General features: G+C 37.1%; 1 protein-coding gene across 1 annotated transcript in view; it reads right to left on the bottom strand.

Moving 5' to 3' along the window:
- Positions 1–20602, bottom strand: part of UGGT2 (UDP-glucose glycoprotein glucosyltransferase 2) — a 244048-nt gene that overhangs the window by 112236 nt on the left and 111210 nt on the right. The window contains exons 16-20 of the mRNA XM_033177411.1: positions 18066–18200; positions 14217–14381; positions 7627–7750; positions 7442–7540; positions 6100–6194 (exon numbers count right to left, since the gene is read on the bottom strand). Coding sequence (XP_033033302.1) covers positions 6100–6194; positions 7442–7540; positions 7627–7750; positions 14217–14381; positions 18066–18200 — 618 coding nt within the window. The remainder of the gene's footprint in view (positions 1–6099; positions 6195–7441; positions 7541–7626; positions 7751–14216; positions 14382–18065; positions 18201–20602) is intronic.

The raw sequence follows: 20602 nt of genomic DNA, 5'->3' as shown, positions 1-20602 counted from the left end.
GCTTCATAAGTGAAGGAGAAATAAAATACTTTACAGACAAGCAAATGCTGAGAGATTCTGTCACCACCAGGCCTGCCTTACAAGAGCTCCTGAAGGAAGCACTGAACATTGAAAGGAACAACCAGTACCAGCCACTGCAAAAACAGGCCAAATTGTAAAGACCAGATATTTCTCAAAAGAAGACATTCATACAGCCAACAGACACATGAAAAAATGCTCATCATCACTCGCCATCAGAGAAATGCAAATCAAAACCACAATGAGATACCATCTCACACCAGTTAGAATGGCAATCATTTAAAAGTCAGGAAACAACAGGTGCTGGAGAGGATGTGGAGAAATAGGAACACTTTTACACTGTTGGTGGGATTGTAAACTAGTTCAACCATTATGGAAAACGATATGGCGATTCCTCAAGAAGTACCATATGACCCAGCCATCCCATTACTGGGTATATACCCAAAGGATTATAAATCATGCTGCTATGAAGACACATGCACACGTATGTTTATTGCGGCACTATTCACAATAGCAAAGACTTGGAATCAACCCAAATGTCCATCAGTGACAGACTGGATTAAGAAAATGTGGCACATATACACCATGGAATACTACGCAGCCATAAAAAAGGATGAATTCGTGTCCTTTGTAGGGACATGGATGCAGCTGGAAACCATCGTTCTCAGCAAACTATCGCAAGAAAAGAACACCAAACACCACATGTTCTCACTCATAGGTGGGAACTGAACAATGAGATCACTTGGACTCGGGAAGGGGAACATCACACACCGGGGCCTATCATGGGGAGGGAGAAGCGGGGAGGGATTGCATTGGGAGTTATACTTGATGTAAATGACAAGTTGAGGGTTGCTGACGAGTTGATGGGTGCTGACGAGTTGATGGGTGCAGCACACCAACATGGCACAAGTATACATATGTAACAAACCTGCACGTTATGCACATGTGCCTAGAACTTAAAGTATAATAACAACAACAAAAAAAAAAATCTCTCAATAAACCAGGTACTAAAGGAACATACCTGAAAATCATAAAAGCCATATATGACAAACTCACAGCCAGTATTATATTGAATGGGCAAAAGCTGGAAGCATTCCCCTTGAAAACCGGCACAAGACAAGGATGCCCTCTCTCACCACTCCTATTCACCACAGTATTGAAAGTTCTGGCCAGGGCAATCAGGCAAGAGAAAGAAAGAAAGAATATTCAAATAGGAAGAGAGGAAGTCAAATTATCTTTGTTTGCAGATAACATGATCTTGTATCTAGTAAACCCCATCATCTCAGCCCAAAAGCTTAAGCTGATAAGCAACTTCAGCAAAGTCTCAGGATACAAAATCAATGTGCAAAAATGTCTAGCATTCCTATACACCACCAACAAGTAGGCAGAGCCATCCCATTCACAATTGCTACAAAATGAATCAAATACCTAGGAATACAGCTAACAAGGGAAGTGAAGAATCTCTTCAAGGAGAATTACAAACCACTGCTCAAAGGAAATCAAAGAGGACACAAACAAATAGAAAAACATTCCATGCTCATGGATAGGAAGAATCGACATCATGAAAATGGCCATACTGCCCTAAGTAATTTATAGATTCAAAGCTATTCCCATTAAGCTAACATTGACATTCTTCATATATTTAGAAAAAGTGATTTTAAAATTCATATGGAACCAAAAAGGAGCCCGAATAGTAAAGCTAATCCTAAGAAAAAAGAACAAAGCTGGAGGTATCATGCCACCCAACTTCAAAATATACAATGCTACAGTAACCAAGATGGCCTGGTACTGATACAAGAACAGACACATAGACCAACGGAACAGAATAGAGAACTCAGAAATAAGACCACACATCTAAACCATCTGATCTTCAACAAAACTGACAAAAGCAAGCAATGGGGAAAGGGTTCCTTATTTAATAAACGGTGCTGGAAGTGGCCAGCCATATGCAGAAAACTGAAACTGGACCCCTTCCTTACACCTTATACAAATACTGACTCAAGATGAATGAAAAACTTAAATGTAAAACCAAAAACTATTAAAACTCTAGAAGAAAATCTAGCCAGTACTATTCAGGACATAGACATGGGCAAGGATTTCATGGTGAAAATGCCAAATGCAGTTGTGATAAAAGCAAAAATTGGCAAATGGGATATATTACTAATTAAACTAAAGAGCTTCTGCACAGCAAAAGAAACTATCATCAGAGAGAACACATAATCTATGAAATGGGAAAAAATTTCTCCCATCTATCCATCTGACAAAGGTCTAATATCCAGAGTCTACAAGGAACATAAATTTACAAGAAAAAAACAAAATGACCCCATTAAAAAGTGGACAAAGTACACAAACAGACTCTTCTCAAAAGAAGATATCCATGTGGCCAACAAATATGAGGAAAAAGCTCCACATCACTGATCATTAGAGAAATGCAAATCAAAACCACAATGAGATAATATCTCATGCCAGTCAGAATGGCCATTACTAAAAAGTCAAAAAAGAACAGATGCTGGTGAGGTTGCAGAGAAAAGAGAATGCTTAAACACAGTGGGAATAAAAATTAGGTCAGCCACTATGAAAAGCAGTTTGGACATTTCCCAAAGAACTGAAAACAAAATTACCATTTGACCCAGCAATCCCATTACTGGGTAATACCCAAAGGAATATAAACCATTCCATTAAATATTATAAGGATACAGAACGTGTATGTTCATTGCAGCACTATTCACAATAGCAAAGATGTGGAATCAACCTAAATGCCTGTCGATGACAGACTGGATAAAGAAAATGTGGTACATATACACCATGGAATACTATACAGCCACAAAATGGAATGAAATCACGTCCTTTGCAGGGACACAGAAGGAACTGCAAATGGAGCTGCACGGAAGGAGGATGAGTTTGCATCCTCAGCAAACTAACACAGGAACAGAAAACCAAACACCCCATATTCTCACTTTTAAGTGGGAGTTGAATGATGAGAACATATGGTCAAAACGGCAGAAATAACACACACTGTGGTCTGTTGGGGGTGGGCAGTGTGGGGAGGGAGAGCATCAGGAAGAATAGCTAAGGGATGCAGGGCTTAATATCTAGGCAATGGGATGATCTGTGTAGCAAACCACCATAGCATACGTTTATCTGTGTAACAAACCTGCACATCCCACACATATACTCTTAAAAGTTGAAAAAAAAAGGTGGTGACAGTGTTTTTGCTGTTGTTGTTGCTGTTTTCCAGATAGTGGATAGGAAGCAGTTTTAGCATGCGTCTCCCACTTGGAAGGACAGAATAGTGGGTAAAGATTCACACTGTGACTTTTTTTTTTCCTCAGGAGCACTACACGAAGTTACAGAAAAATACTTATTCAGAAAAGAAACATAACTGGCTAATAAACATAGAAAAATGCTCCATAAACAAATCAAGAGGACAAAAACAACCCCATTACAGAGTGAGCAAAGGACATAGGCACTTCTAAGAAGAATACATACAAGATGCCAACAAACATGAAAAAATGCTCAATATCACTAACTCATCAGAGAGAGGCAAATCAAAAACACAAAGAGATACCATCTCATACCAGTCAGAATTGGTATTATTCAAAAGTCAAAAAATAACAGATGCTCGCAAGGTTGCAGAAAAAAAGGGAATGCCTAAACACAGTGGGAATGAAAGTTAGTTCAGCCACTGTGAAAAGCACTTTGGAGATTTCTCAGAGAACTAAAAACAGAATTACCATTTGACCCAACAATTCCACTGCTGGGTATATATCCAAAGAAAAATAAATCATTCTACCAAAAAAGGTACCTGCACTCATGTTTATCACAGTACTATTCACAATGGCAAAGACATGGAATCAACCTAGGTGCCCATCAATGGTGGACTGAATAAAGAAAATGTGACTCATATATACCATGGAATACTACACAATATGTACAGATTGAAATCAATCTACACATTGATTGACAGAATGAGATCGTGTCCTTTGCAGCAACATGGGCTTGGCTGGAGGCCATTATTCTAAGTGAACTAACAAAACCAGAAAATTAAATGCTGCATGTTCTCACTTATGTGAGAGCTAAACAATGGATACTCAGGGACACAAATACATGAGTAGACACTGGGGACTCCAAAAGGGGATGGAGAGGGAGAAAGGGGGGCCACGAGAGTTGAAAAACTACCTATCAGGTACTATGTTTGCTACTTGGACAACAGAGTCATTAGAAGCTCCGACCTCAGCATCACACAATATGCCCATGTAACAAATCTCCACATGTACCCCCTGAATCTAAGCTAAAAATAAAGTCATATTGAAAGAAAAATTTTCCCTGTAACCACTTATCAAATAAATACAAATAAGAAGCCATCTTTGGCCAGGCACAGTGGTTCATGCCTGTAATCTCAGCACTTTGGGAAGCTGAGGTGAGTTGATCACTCAAGCTCAAGAGTTTGGCACCAGCCGAGATGACATGGCAAAACTCCCGTCTCTACAAAAAATACAAAAATTAGCTGGGTGTGATGGCATGCACCTGCAGTCCCAAGCTGCCCAGGAGGCTGAGGTGGGAGGATTGCTTGAGCCCAGAAGTTGGGTGCTGTGGTGAGCCAAGATCACACCATTGCACTCCAGCCTCAATGACAGAGCGAGACCCTGTCTCAAAAGAAAAACAAATAATAATTAAAAAAAAGAAACTATCTTTGTTTTTTAAATTGGCAGAAAGAATTAGGTATAACAAAAATCAAGGCTTTCAATACTGTGATGTGACAGATCCCCTCAAAAACTATGAAAATTAACAGCCATTTGGAAAGTCATTTCTTAAAAATTATTAGGAGTCTACAAATGTTAACAACCCTTATGTTCAGTATGTTCTTTTCTTCACTGACTAATTATTGGGGTCTCACTCTATTACCCAGGCTAGAGTACAATGGTGTGACCACAGCTCACTGCAGTCTCAAACTCCTGGGCTCAAGTGATCCTCCCACCTCAGCCTCTCAAATAACTGGGACTACAGGTGTGCATCACCACATCTGGCTAATTGTTTAAAAAAAAATTTTTTTTTTAGAGAGAGAGTCTTGTTACGTTGCCCAGACTGGGCTTGAACTCCTGGCCTCATGCAATCTTCCCATCATATTAAGTGACGGCACTTAAGTAACACCAAAAAGAGGTCTATGTGGCAATGGAATGAAGCACTCTGCTAAAAGTCAATGAAACACTGAGGACTCCTGCAGTGGCATGTAAGTGAGTCATCTTAGAAGCTTGTCCTCCTGCTTCAGTGAAGCCTTTGGATCACTGCAACTGTAACCAAAATCTTAACTATAGCCTTATAAAAGAATCTAAGGTAGAACCACTCAGGTAAGTTGCTCCTAAATTCTGGAACCTCAGAAACTGTTAAGATAAATGTTCATTGTTTACTACCAAGTGGTAAACAAATTTATACGGCAATAAATTTATACTTAGCTAATATAAAAACAATTTCATAAAATATTTTGGTTTATGTTTCTTAAGTTTTTTTTATCTATATAAACATATGTTAACTTAGAAACACAGACAGTTATGAAAGACTACTTTTATATACAGAAATGTATACTCTTGAAGTATACTGGTTTATAATTAATAACAAGACATTTAATGTTGACTTAAGGTTTAAAATATTCTTCATTGAAATAAATTTACTTAGTTTTTCTTAAAGAATCAGGGAAAGAAAGTGCTGCTTAGTTATGTGACCAAAAATTGCTATTACTAGCTATTGTTGGTAAATAGTGGATTTCGGGTCACTGAAGTGGTGGTAGGGTCTAGAGTTATTTACTTTGTTTAATACCCTATTTGTAATCGATATGAGGTATTTGTATGTCTGATCACAAGGGCTACCAGAGAATATATGTCACAAGTCATAGAAAACAGGTAGGTTTTTCTTTTCCTGAGCAAAGTTACCTATTTTACATGAAGACTAAATCTGAATTCCTTCCTTAGTCTACTTAATTAAAACATTAACATGGAGGGGAAAATATTTAAAGCATGTTCTTCATATTGCTTTCCTTAAATTGAAATAAATTAAAACTGTTGGTAAGAATATCTAGGTACTTACCATGTGCTTTAATGCATTAAAAAGAAGTTTTCTCCCAGAAGGCTTATCAAAATCTGCAATAATCCAGAGAGTGACTGCAGAAATTTTACTGTCATCTGAAAGTTTCAAATAGTTTACTCAAATTAACTTTTTTAAAATAAAACAAAAGCAGGGGAACATCTGCAGTTAACACATTAAAAAAAACAAATATATTAAAATAATATTTCTGAAAATAAGCAAAGATTGTTAAAATTTTATGTGTGAATGTATAGATGCATGTACATATATATACATACAAAATAAATACATATAAAATTACATATAAAAATGCTACAAGGGTAATTCATTATACAAGCATATATAAAGCTTCCAGCTAGAAGAGTAACTCATTAAATAAGCTTACATAAAACTCCCAGTGTTGGTAAGCAAATCTGCCTTCTAGCTACATTTGTTAAAAAAAAAAAAAAAATATATCCCACATATATGTAAAACCATTAACAATCAAGCTTACTAGTAGATACAGAAAACAGCAATATGTAGCCATATTCCTTTATGAACATAAAATCATGGAATCTGTTAAGACAGTAATCCAGGAGCCATCTGGTAGAAACTCTGATTTCATCTACAGTGTTTACAAGAACTGGTTGTGTGGCCTCTGCTTTAAATCTCTCTCCTATATAAAAGTTTGCCCCTTACAACATAGTTCATCCCATCTGTTTAATGCACTCTGTTAGAAAATTACCACTTCTCTACTGAGATCAAAATCAGCCTTCTTTAATCTTTTACTCATTGGCTCATTTTTATTTCTAGAGCAAAGCAGGCCAAACAAAACAAAGCAAAACAAAAACCAACCAAATTCGAATTACATTCATCTATCTGAATAGTTAATTTTACCCTAACAAATCTATAGTCCCACAGCAGACTTCTTGGTTTTGGCTAAATCCTTTTTCCCAAGTGTGTTACTGTCTTAGTCTCCTCTCTTCTGGTTGTAACCCCTACCTTAAGCAAAACATTGCATGTTATTTAATCAGAATGCAGAAGAATTATTATCTTCTCTGATGTGGTAATTGTACTTTATACATTATAAGATAGTTTACATAGTACTGAAAAAATTTTATTCTTTTCTTAAAAAGGTAAAAATAGTTTACTTTAAAAAAGGCAAAAATAAGATAAACAAAGCTAGAATAGAAGGCATTGTTTTCTCAGCACACGTTAAATACTAAAAAATTCACAAACTCTAAAATTGAAATCTAGGCCTCTACTCAAAAATAACAACATATTAAAATTTATTATACAACTGCCTTATGAAGATTACAAGTTTCTATCACTTTAAGAATTCAGGTAAATAAAATATGCGTATTACCGTCTTGGGTTAAATAATACATGTTCTTTGCAATTACAGCACTCTTATCTTGTGAATCCAAGAAAAAGAAAGTAGAGAAATCTTCAACATCAGCAGTTACTGAAAAATTTCAAATTAAATGTTAAATATAAATAAAGCATTCACAACTCAATATGCATTTGTAGAACAGTATAGGATTATTTTACCTGATGTAGATATTAAATTGAGGTACTGCTGGTTAGCATGCAAAATCAAAGAATTTATACGGGGTACAACATTATTCCTATCCATTAGAAAATCAATTGCATTCGTGCGATCATTTAATGTGCCCTAAAATAACAAAAATGTTATTTAGATAATATAGGCAATTTATATCCATGTTTCAAAAACTATGCAGATATAAAGATTAATCAAAAATAAATAAGCAATTTAGAATTATTACAATATTTTCTTGTAACAATTATAACTTTTCCAATTAAGCAATTTTTAGATGCAAATATGCCTAAGGCAAATTTAATTAAATATATATATGTGTATATATATATATATATATTTTTTTTTTTTTGAGACGGGGTCTCGCTCTGTCGCCCAGGCTGGAATGCAGTGGCCGGATCTCAGCTCACTGCAAGCTCCGCCTCCCGGGTTTACGCCATTCTCCTGCCTCAGCCTCCCGAGTAGCTGGGACTACAGGCACCCGCCACCTCGCCCGGCTAGATTTTTGTATTTTTTTTAGTAGAGACGGGGTTTCACCGTGTTAGCCAGGATGGTCTCGATCTCCTGACCTCGTGATCTGCCCATCTCGGCCTCCCAAAGTGCTGGGATTACAGGCTTGAGCCACCGCGCCCGGCCAAATTAAATATATATTTTTAAGAATTTCAGCTTTTTAGATTCGAGGGTGCACATGCAGATTGGTTACAACTCGGGTATATCAAGTAATGCTGAAGTTGGCGGTATGATTGATCCCATTACCCAGGTAGTGAGCATAGTACCAGATAGTTTTTCAACCCTTCCCTCTCCCCTCTAGAAGTCCCCAGCGTCTCTTGCTGCCATCTTTATGTCTATTAGTACGCAATGTTTAGCTCCCACTTATAAGTGAGAACATGCAGTGTTTGGTTTCCTGCTTCTGTGTTAGTTTGCTTGGCCTCCAGCTGAGTCCATGTTGCTGTAAATGGCCTGATTTCATTTTTAATCGCTGCATAGTATTCCACAGTTTATACGTGTACCACATTTTCTTTAACCAATCCACCACTGATGGACACCTAGGCTGATTCTACATCTTTGCTATTATGAATAGTGCTGCAATGAACATACATGTGTCTTTTTGGTAGAACGATTTATTTTCCTTTGGAGATGTACCCAGTATGGGATTGCCGGGTTGAATGGCAGTTCTAAGTTCTTTGAAACATCTACAAACTGCTTTCCAAAGGGCTGAACTAATTTGCATCCCCACTAACAGTGTATATGCATTCCCTTTTCTCCTCAGCCTCGCCAGCATCTGTTGTTTTTTGACTTTTTAATAATAGCCATTCTAAGTGGTATGAGATGGTGTCTCCTGGTGGTTTTGATTTCCACTTATCTAAGGATTAGTAATGTTGAACATTTCTTTATATGCTTGGTGGCTGCCTGTGTGTCTTCTTTTGAGAAGTATCTGTTAATGTCGTTTGCCTACTTTTTAAAGGGGTTATTTATTCTTTACTTGATTTGTTTGCTACTTATGGATATTAGAACTTTGTCGGATGTATAGTTTGTGAATATTTTCTGTATATTCTGTAGGGTGTGTGTTTACTCTGTTGCGACTTTCTTTTGCTGTGCTCTTTAGTTTAATTAATTAGGTCCCACGTGTCAATTTTTGTTTTTGATGCAATTGCTTTTGAGATCTTAGCCATAAATTATTTCCCAAGACTGATGTCCAGAATGGTGTTTCCTAGATTTTCTTCTAGAATTCTTATAGTTTTCAGTCTTATACTTAACTGTTTAATCCATCTTAAGTTTTGAATACGGTGAAAAGTAGGGGTCCAGCTTCATTTGTGTGCATATGGCTAGCCAGCTATCCTAGGACCATTTATTGAATCGAGGATCCTTTCCCCACTAATTTTTGTCAACTTTGTCAAAGCTAAAATGGTTGTAGGTGTGTGGCTTTATTTCTGGGTTCTTTATTCTGTTCCATTAATCTATGTGTCTATTTTGTACCAGTTCCATGCTGCTCTGGCCTTGTAGTATAGTGTGAAGTTGGGTAATATGCCTTCAGATTTGTTCTTTTTCTTGGAATTGCCTTGGCTATTTGGGCTCTTTTCTGGTTCCATATGATTTTAGAATAGTTTTTTCCAGTTCTGTGAATAATGATATTGGCAGTTTGATAGGAATAGCATTAAATCTATAGATTGTGTTGGGCAGTATGGCCATGTTAACAATACTTAGTCTTCCAATCCGTGAGCATGGAATACTTACCCATTTGTTTGTATAATATATGATTACTTTCAGCAGCATTTAGTAATTCTCCTTGTAGAGATCTTTCACCTCCTTAGTTAGCTGTATTCCTAGTTATTTATTTTGTGTGTGTCTACTGTAAATGGGACTGAGTTCTTGATTTGGCTCTCAGCTTGAATGTTATTGGTCTATAGAAATGCTACTGATTTTTGTGCATTAATTTTGAATCCTGAAACTTTACTGAGGTAATTTATCAGTTCCAGGAGTTGTCTGGTGGAGTTCTTAGGGTTTTCTAGGTGTAGAATCATATCATCAGTGAAGACAGATACTGGACTTCTTTTACTATTTGGATGCCTTTTATTTATTGCTCTTGCCTGATTGCTCTGGCTAAGACTTCCAGTACTATGATGAATAGGAATAGTGAGACTGGGCATCCTTCTCCTGTTCCAGTTCTCAAGGGGAATGTTTCCAGCTTTTGCCTGTTCAGTATGACACTGGCAATGGGTTTGTCACAGATGACTCTTATTCTTTTGAGGTATGTTCCTTCAATGCAGTTTATTGAGGGTTTTTTTTTTTTTATCATGAAGGGATGTTTGATTTTACTGAATACTTTTTCAGCATCTATCAAAATGATCACATTTTTTGTTTTAAATTCTGTTTATGTGGTGAGTGACATTTACTGATTTGTTAATGTTGAACCAACCTTTCCCAGGAGAGAAGCCTATTTGATTATGGTGAATTAATTTTTTGGTATGCTGCTGGATTCAGTTTGCTAGTATTTTGTTGAGGATTTTTCCATCTATGTTCGTCAGTAATAGCCTGTAGTTTTTTCGTTGCATGTTTGCCAGGTTTTGGTATCAGCATAACACGGGTTTTGCAGAATGAGTTAGGGAGGCATTAATCACTCCTTCTTGGTTTTTTGGAATAGTTTCAGTAGGATTGGTAACAGTTCTTCTTTGTACATCTGGCAGAATTCAGCTATAAATCCATCTGGTCCAGGGCTTTTACTGGTTGGTAGGTAATACTGTTCAATTATGGAACATATCAGTCTGTTCAGGGTGTCAATTTCTTCCTGATTCAATCTGGAGACCAGGAATTTATCCATTTCCTCTAGATTTTCCAGTTTGTGTGCACAGAGGTCTTCTGAGGATCTTTTGTATTTCTACGGGATCAGTTGTAATGTCACTTTTGTTGCTTCTACTTGTGCTTATTTAGATCTTTTCTCCTTTTTCTGTTCATCTAGCTAGTGGTCTATCGATCTTGTTTTTCCTTTCCAAGAGCCAACGTTTGGTTTCATTGATTCACTGTACAAATTTTTTGGTCTCAATTTCGTACAGTTCTGCTCTGATTTTAGTTATTTCTTTTCTTCTGCTAGCTTTGAGGTTAGTTCATTCTTGTTTTTCCTAATTCCTCTCAGTGTGATGTTAAGTCATTATTTTGAGATAGTTCTAAATTTTTGAGATAGGTGGTTAGCACTACAAACTTTCCTCTTAACATTGCTTTTGCTGCATGCCAGAGTCTTGGTATGTTTTTCGTTTTCATTTATTTGAATTTTTATTATTGCTGCCTTAATTTTTCACTGTTTACCCAAAAGTGATGTCAAAAGCAAGTTGTTTAATTTCTATATAATTATGTAGTTTTGAGAGATGTTCTGAGTTCTGATTTATATTTTTATTCTACTGTGGCCCATGAGTATGACTGGTATGATTTTTTTAAAAATTTATTGAGATTTGCTTTATGGGCAAGCATGTGCTTGATCTTGGAGTATGCTCTGTGTGCAGCTGAAAAGAATAAATATTCCGTGGCTGATCGGTGGAATGTTCTGTAGATGTCTATTAAGTCCAACTGGTCAGTGTCCATTTAAGTCCAGAATTTGTTAGTTTTCTGCCTTGATAATCTGTCTAACACTATCAGTGTCTAACATATGATAGAAACAGCAAGGAGCCAGCCAAGAACTTCATGACAGGCTCAAAACCTCATGTACCAATATTAAACCTGAATATAAATGGCCTACAGACCTCATTTAAAAAGCACAGAATGGCAAGTGGGATAAAAAACAAGACTCATCTGTCTGCTGTCTTCCTCCTTCCTCAGGCTTTTGAGTAGCTGGGACTACAGGCACACACCACGACGCCTGGCTGTTTTAAGATTTTTGTAGAGAGGTTTCACTAGGTTGCCCAGGCTGGTCTCAAACTCCTCAGCTCAAGCAATCCTCTTGGACTGACCTTCCAAAGTGGTGGGATTACAGACATGAACCACCATGCCTGGCCTAAATTCTTTGTTGTTTCTTTTTCTCTGAGTGGGTTAGTTCAATAATAGTGGGAGACTTCGGAGAGTTGAAGTCTCCCACTATTATTGTGTAGCTGTCTTAAGATTTTTCATAGCTGTGGAAGTATTTGTTTTATGAATCTGGGAGCTCTAGTGTTGGTGCATATATATTTGGGATAGTTAAGTCTTCTTGTTGAACACTTTATTTATTGTTGGTTTCAAGTTTGTTTTATCTAAGAATAGCAACTTCTGCTTTGGTTTTGTTTTGTTTGCATGATAAATCTTTCTCTCAACCCTTTATTTTGAGCCCATAGGTGTCATCATGCATGGGATTGGTCTCCTGAAGACAGCAGACAGATGGGTCTTGTTTTTTATCCAACTGCCACTCCGTGCCTTTTAAGTGAGGCACTTAGGCCATTTATATTCAAGGTTAATATTGGTACATGAGGTTTTGATCTTATGTGAAGTTCTTAGCTGGCTGCTTTTCCGTTTCTATCATGTGGATAGTTTATAGGTTCTGTGGGCTATGTACTTAAGTGTGTTTTTGTACCACTCTTCCATTCCCTTAAAGAGCTCTTGTAAGGCCGGTTTAGTGCTAATGAATTCCTTTAGTGTTTGCTTGTCTGGAAAATATTTTATGTCTCCTTCACTTAGGCCACTGAGAAGTCTGTTGTTAGTCTAATGGGGTTCCCTTTGTATGTGATCTGCCTGTTTTCCTCTAGTTGCCTTTAAGATTTTTACTTCAGCACTGACCTTGGACAGTTTGGTGACAATAAGCCTTGGTGATGCTAACTTTGTATAGTATCTCACAGTGTTCTCTGAATTTCTTGTAACTGAATGTCTACTTCACTAGCAAGATCAGGGAAATTTTCTTGAATTATTCCCTCAAATATGTTTTCCTGGTTGTTTTTCTCCTTCTCTAGCAGGAATGCCAATAATTTGTAGCTTTGGTTCCTTTAACATAATCCCGTATTTCTTGAACACTGTTCATTTTTTAAAATTCTTTTTTTCTTTTTCTTTTCAGATAGGGTCTCACTCTGTCATCCAGGCTAGAGTGCAGTGGCATGATCATGACTCACTGCAGCCTCCATCTCCTACGCTCAAGTGATCCTCCTGCCTCAGCCTTTTGAGTAGCTGGGACTATAGGCACACATCACCACACCTGGTTAAAATTTAAGTTTTTTTTGTAGAGAGGAGGTCTCACTATGTTGCCCAGGCTGGTCTCAAACTCCTCAGCTCAAGCGATCCTCTTGAATTGACCTCCCAAAGTGGTGGGATTACAGGTATAAACTACCATGCCTGGCCTAAATTCTTTTTTGTTATTTTTATCTGACTGGGTTAGTTCAAAAGACTGTTTTTCAAGCTCTGAAATTCTTTCTCCTGCTTGGTCCAGTCTATTGATAAAGCTTTCAATTGTATTTTGAAATTCCTTAAGTGATGCTTCTATAGCCCTATGCTTTTCTATCAGCTGATTTTACTTTGGGCTGTGTGGTTTGACCTACAAGCCAGTAGATAGCCCTTATGAGTAAAAGCCACCTGAGGCCAACATGGCAGGGTATATACTTGATCCTTGTTACTGGGATAATCTCTCTGTTGTCTCAGGCAATGGGCTGATCTGTGGTGTGCACAGTGGTCTGAGTTCCCTGCTCAGACATGGTGGGCAAGATGGGCAGGGCCAGATTGAGCAGGCCTGCCTACAGGTACCCTAATGGCAGGCACAAGCACCAATACTGAGGGAGAATACAGTGGGCAACCACCAGGTGTCCAGAGGTGTGCCTAGGCGTGGAGCTGGGAAACCTCCTTGGCTCCAAGTTCTCTGCACAGGGAGCACGGTAGCCTAAACTCCTAATCGAGGACAGTGGGTGTTCCAGATTCCTGAAGATCTGCCTTGGCATGGAGTGTAAAGGGCCTCACTGCACCACAGTCTCTGCACAAGGACGGTGGTGTGGCTTGAGCTGCTAAAAGTATCATTTAAAAAATCACTATTAAATGATCAGAATGAAACATTTTTTACCAAATTAACTTGTCATTAAAATAAAATTTTAATAATATCATTTATAAATATTATTCATTGTGTATTTTCTCATAAATGCTTACCTACCAAAAAGACTTCTCTTTGTAAATATACAGATGCATCCACCATTCTTTGAAGAACAGCCATTTCTAGTTCTTTAATATTCATCTCTTCATGTTTAAACGGTTCACCATTATAAAGAGCTTGAGGCAAAGGTCCCAGGCCAGTCATCTTATAAAAGCTTGCTCCAGTCTATTCAGTTAAAAAACATCAGTGTTAAACAAAATATGATTGTTTGAAAAATAAACATAAGAAAATGGAACACTGCCACATTTTTATACGCCATGGGAAAAAACATCCATTTTGCTAACTTTATCTGTCCTTTCCAAACACTGCTTAAAGGAAAATAAATTACCTACAAGGAGTCAAAAAACTTTTTCTGTAAAGGGCCAGAGAGTAAATATTTTAGGCTTTGTGAGCCACCCAGTTTCTGACACAATGACTCCACTCTTATGTTACAGCACAAAAGCAGTCATAGACAACATATGAATAAACAAGTATGGCTGTGTCCCCAAAATACTTTATTCACAAAAACAAGCAGTGGGTGAACTTGCTGATTCTTGGTATAGAGGATGACATTTACTTAACATTAAAAATCCAAACATTTATCGGCATCAGAGACTTATTTATCCCTGTATTTATATATTCAATAAACACTGATTCAATCCTGCCACCTGCATTAGGCTAGACACTGTGATTATAGAGCTGAAAGTCTTTTCTCAAGGGGTTCACATACATACAGAGAAAACACAGGCATGTAGAAGATTCTGTGGGGCCCAGGAGAAGCACCTAATCAAGCTGGAATATGGAGAGGAAGGGATTATACAGGGCTTCTTTTAGGGAGTGATACTAAAAGTCTTAAAGGCTTAATAAAAATTTCCCAGGGAGATAAAGTAGAGAAAGACATTGCAAGTGAAGAGAGTATAGCAAGGACTGAAAGGGAAGTGAGAGTGTGGTATACTTACGCAATGGTAAATTCACAGTTGATATGGTTTGGCTGTGCCCCCACCCAATTCTCATCTTAAATTGTAGCTCCTACAATTCCCACATGTTGTGGGGGCACCCAGTGGGAGGTAATGAGATCATGAGGCAGGTCTTTCCCACGCTATTCTAGTGACAGTGAATATGTCTCATGAGATCTGCTGGTTGTGTAAGGGAGAATTTCCCTGCATAAGTTTTCTTGTCTACCATCATGTGAGACATGCCTTTCACCTTCTGCCATGATTGTGAGGTTTCCCCAGCCACAAGGAAATGTGAGTCCATTAAACCGCTTTCTTTTGTAAATTGCTAGTCTCAGGTATGTTTTATCCATAGCGTGAAAATGGACTAATACAGCAGTGTTTACAGGGTGTGAAATATGGGGGACAGCTGTCAGATATGGAGTTAGAGAGCGGTGTAGGCAGAGGCCCGATCATGAAGGTCCTCAACATTTGAATTTTAGCTTATGAGTTAAAAAGTGACTACATAACTCATTTGCTATCCAATACTAAGTATTATCATTATTATAGCCAACATTGTCATAAATACTCTAGAAAGCCAAGTACTACTATTACATCAATTTTACAGATGATAAAACAGACACAGAGAGATTAAATAACTTCTTATGTTACACAGCCACAGCGTTTTGGAAGTGGAATTTGCACCCAGATCTGTCTGACCAAGAGTCTGAACTCTTAACTACTGTACTATACTATCTGTGCATTTAGTGGGCACCTACTATGTATTAGATTTATGAATTCATGTAAATGATATGCAAACTCTCTCCTAAAGAAACTTATAGTTTAATAAGGATAGGGAGAGATGGATACATTAAAAGTAAGCTTGATACAGTATTTTGGGGGTATCAAAGAGGTCATGGTAAATAATATCCTCTATCTAGGAAGAGAGTTCATGGCAAATAATATCTGATTTGCTTATTTTTAAAAGGATACAATGGCAACAATGTTAAAGAAGGAGCATATTCTAGGAGACTGCTTCAGGGGCTACCATGAAGCCCCTGAAAGACAAAGCGAGAGCAAAAACAAAAGGCAAGATGAGAATGAAGCTGTTTCTGAAATATTTAACAGATTCCAAAATATTTAACAGGCAAAACTGATAGAACTTGATGACCTATTTTTTGGGAGGGTGTGAGGAAAACAATTAGTTAAGGATGACTATTAGGCTTTCAGCATGGGTGGTCTGGGTGAGTGGTTGCTACCTACTCTCTAGAATAGGAGATAAAGAAGAAAAAAAGGTTTGAGGCAACAAGGAAGATCATGGGCATGATTTTAGATTCTTTTGATTTAAGATGCTTACGGGAAATCCACTAAGCAGTTGAATACATGGGTTTGGAACTCAAGAAACATGTCCCTCCTAGAAATACAGGCACTCTTCTGCTCTTACTCTATGACTTCCAATTAGACAACCTTTCTACTCCAAAAGCTAATTACCACAAATAAGTCAATGACACTGCATTATATATTTTTAGCTCACACATCTTCTGAGCTATAGATCATATATCCAGTTGCTGATTTCACATCTCCCTTGGAAGTCTCACAGGCACCTCAAATCCTCTATGTAAAAAAACTGCACTTCTCATTTTATTTCCCAAACCTTTTTTCCTCCACTCCTTTCCTTCTTAGCAATGGCATCAATGCTACCGGTTAGTTGTTCAGCTGAACCCTAGGAGTTACCCTTGACAATTTCTCATCTCCCCTCTACCCTATCCAATCCAGCAGCACCTGGATGGCACTTCCTAAATAGTTCAAGTATGTCCATTTTCTCTGCCTCCACTTCTTCCAAAAGCCTACTAGTCCATCTCACATTTCTCACCTTATATTTCCTAATACATTATCACCACACCTACTCCTCCCCACCAACAATCCATTCTCAACAAACGAGAATGCTCTTTTAAAAAAATGCATGTCACTGTCACTTCACTACTTAATTCCTTTCAGGTTTTTCACTGTTGCCAAGAGCTTCTACTGATATGAGTGCATTAAATATTGTTCACAAGACCCGGTGTATTCAGACCTCTTGCTTGCCTCTCCAGCCTTATCTCCTCAACTGTACCCCATTAACACAGGCACAACGTATGCTTTCAGTCTACACAGTAGCAACATCAGCTTCTCTCAATTCCTTTACATCTCAGACCTCAGCATTTTTCTCTGACTGGAATGTTAATCTCTTACAACCCCCTTGTTTTCTTTTGTCTAACTTTTCCTCCTGTTTCAGAACTCAGCTTAAATACCATTTCTTCAGAAAAGTATTCCTTATCCCCATGCCCCAGAGCATTCCACTTTCATTCAATGTGTTGCGTATTTGGTGAGTCCCTTCTAATGAAGGCTCATATACATTAATTTTTGGAATTTCTTTGTACTATTTCTTTCTCTGAAAATTTCTTTGAGTTGTTGCCTTTTTTTCTGGCTCTTTCTGAATCTTCTGGGTTGAGCCTCTAATTGTTTACCTTTTAAAAAAATGACAAGTAAAAATTATATATGTTTATGATATACAACATATTTTGATATTCATGTACATTGTGGAATAGCTAATGAAGCCAATTATCATATGCATTACCTTACATACTTCTCATATTTTGTGGTGAGAATCCTTAAAATGTACTCTCTTAGTAATTTTCAAGTATACAATATGTTGTCGTTAACTATAGTTATCACCATGTATGATAGATCTCTTCAACTTACTTCTCTAGTCTAACTGAAATTTTGTATCCTTTGACGAATATCTCCCCAATTCTGCCATCCCCAGGCTCTGGTAACCACCATTTTGCTCTGTTTCTGTGAGTCTGACATTTTCTTAAGATTTTACATGAGTAGAGATCATGTGGTGTTTGTCTTTCTGTGCCTGGCTTACTTCACTTAACATAATGTCCCAACTTACCTTTCTTTCTTCATCATATTTAGAATTAATTCCCAAAATATCCCAAACATTAGCATGAGGAAATGTATTCTGGAGAACACTCCTCACATTGTCCACAGTGAGTATATTTTGATCCTTCTTTACTTGTTGGTACATCTGTGAAAATTTAGATACTGTAATTACTTTTCTTCTTACAGCAATTAGTTTTCTTTCTTTTCCTTAGCATGTAGATAATTTTCTAAGTCCAAAACATATTAACTACATATACACACATACCACATACAAATAAATAATTTTAACCATATATCATCTTCTAATAAAGATGGTTTTAAAATATTCTACAGTTTTCAAAAAATATCATAACAAATTTGTTATTTATTCTATTTTGATGAAACCAGGCCCCATTATTCTTAATAAAATAATGGTTACCTTTTTTAAGGTATGTGTAATATATTCTAATATGACATTTCAGAAATGCTTTCTTTTTTATTGCTCTTCTTTTTATTAATTTTTTTTGAGACAGGGTCTCACCGTCGACCAGGCTGGAGTGCAGTGGTGTCATCAAGGCTCACTGCAGCTTCAACCTCCCAGCTCAAGAAATCCTCCCACCTAGCTCCCCGGGTAGCTGGGACTACAGGAACTTGCCACCACATCCGGTTAGTTTTTTTTTTTTTTTTTGTATTTTTTGTAAAGACAAGGTCTGGCAATGTTGCTCAGGCCGGTCTCGAATTCCTGGGCCCAAGCGATCCACCTGCTTTGGCCTCCCAAAAGGCTGGGCTTACAGGAACTTGCCACCACATCTGGCTAAATTTTTTTGTATTTTTTGTAAAGACATCTTGCCATGTTGCTCAGGCTGGTCTTAAACTCCTGGGCTCAAGCAATCCACCTGCCTCGGCCTCCCAAAGGGTTGAGACTACAGGCACGAGCCACCATGCCAGGCCTTACTAGTAAGTATTTTGACTAAACTTTCTCTGCACCTCTATTCTTCCCCAGTCTCAAATGTTCTAAACACACTTGTAGAATGTAAGCTGTTATTCTTTTTATCTTTTCTTATTTCTTTCTCTAATAAGTACTTAGAGATCCTCTATGACCCAGGTGCTGTTTTAGGTTTTGCACCAAGAGAGATGGCATCTCTTGAGTAGACGACTAAGCTGAGACATAAATAAGAACACTGAGCTAGCATTAAGACATTCTGGGGAAAGAAACTTACAAGCAGAAGGAACAAGTAGTAAGTACAAACACTATTAAGCAGCATTTGATATGTCATTTAAGAATATTGTTTTTGGTCCCAATTTACTTAAATCATTATTGCCAAATATAATCTTCATATTGTGGCTAAAATGATTCCCATGTTATATTCCTCACAGCAAGAAATTACTATTCTTTGCTCTCCCTGTATCACTGTAAACTTTGTACCCTATTCCTTTAAGAAGCAGTATAGGTATGTTATTAGACTGAAGAGTTTCATTTTATGAGTTTTTCAATTTAGGGGCAAGTTTTCTCCTATCAAAGTAGAACGTAATGTGATCATAACTCAAAAAAAGTGAAAAGTTCAATCTTCTGTAAAACATAAATGGAGGTAAACTTTGTACCCTATTCCTTTAAGAAGCAGCACAGGTATGTAATTAGACTGAAGAGTTTCATTTTATGAGTTTTTCAATTTAGGGGCAAGTTTTCTCCTCCTATCAAAGTAGAACATAATGTGATCATAACTCAAAAAAAGTGAGAAGTTCAATCTTCTGTAAAACATAAATGGAGATCGCAAAAATGAGATTTTGAATAAAGCAAAAGGTACATAAAAAGTCATTCAGATTAGTCATTTTACTAATTAGTCACTTGAAAATATTAGATACTCCTATAAAATAAGGTAGTCAGAATGCCTCAAGTAAGTTACTCAGACATATCAACTCAATCCTCTTAGACATTTTTAAATTTTAAAAATTATTTTGTAACTTGGTAAGCAAAAAGGAATACAGATAACATACATGTTATGAGGTATAAATAACAAAATAAATATTTCCTACGAATAAACCATGTAACATAAGAAATGGAACATCACCAATACCATGAAGTACAACTTCTCTCCCAATCCCATTTCCTTGTGCCCCAAGAGATGCAAGGACTGTTTTGAATATGCATTTATCATTCCCTTTCTTTTTTGAATTCTAGAGTTTTATGTGAATAAGTATTCCCATACTTAGTTTTGTTTGCTTCTGAGCTTTAAAAAGTATATGGTATGGTGTTAGGCTTCTATGACTTCATGTTTCTAACACATCCATGCTCTTGCAGATGATATTTCATTCTATGAATATGCCTAATTCTACTTACCTATTTTGCTACTGATATATATATTTGGGTCATTTTTATTACAGTTTGTTGCTATTCTGAATGATTCTGCTAACAACAGCCTCCGAAGGTGCAAGTACAAGAGCTTCCCTTAGGGTGAGGGTGTGTGTGTGTGTGTGTGTGTGTGTTGTGTGTAGGAAATACGGAAATTTAACTTCAAAATATGAATTATTATCAGATTGTTTTTCAGTGTGGCTCTGCCAATTTGGATT

Source organism: Trachypithecus francoisi, unplaced genomic scaffold (assembly GCF_009764315.1).
Source record: "Trachypithecus francoisi isolate TF-2019V2 unplaced genomic scaffold, Tfra_2.0 Lachesis_group18, whole genome shotgun sequence".
Taxonomy (NCBI): domain Eukaryota; kingdom Metazoa; phylum Chordata; class Mammalia; order Primates; family Cercopithecidae; genus Trachypithecus; species Trachypithecus francoisi.
The sequence above is the reverse complement of the archived record's forward strand: the minus strand, read 5'-3'. Positions and strand labels throughout refer to the sequence as shown.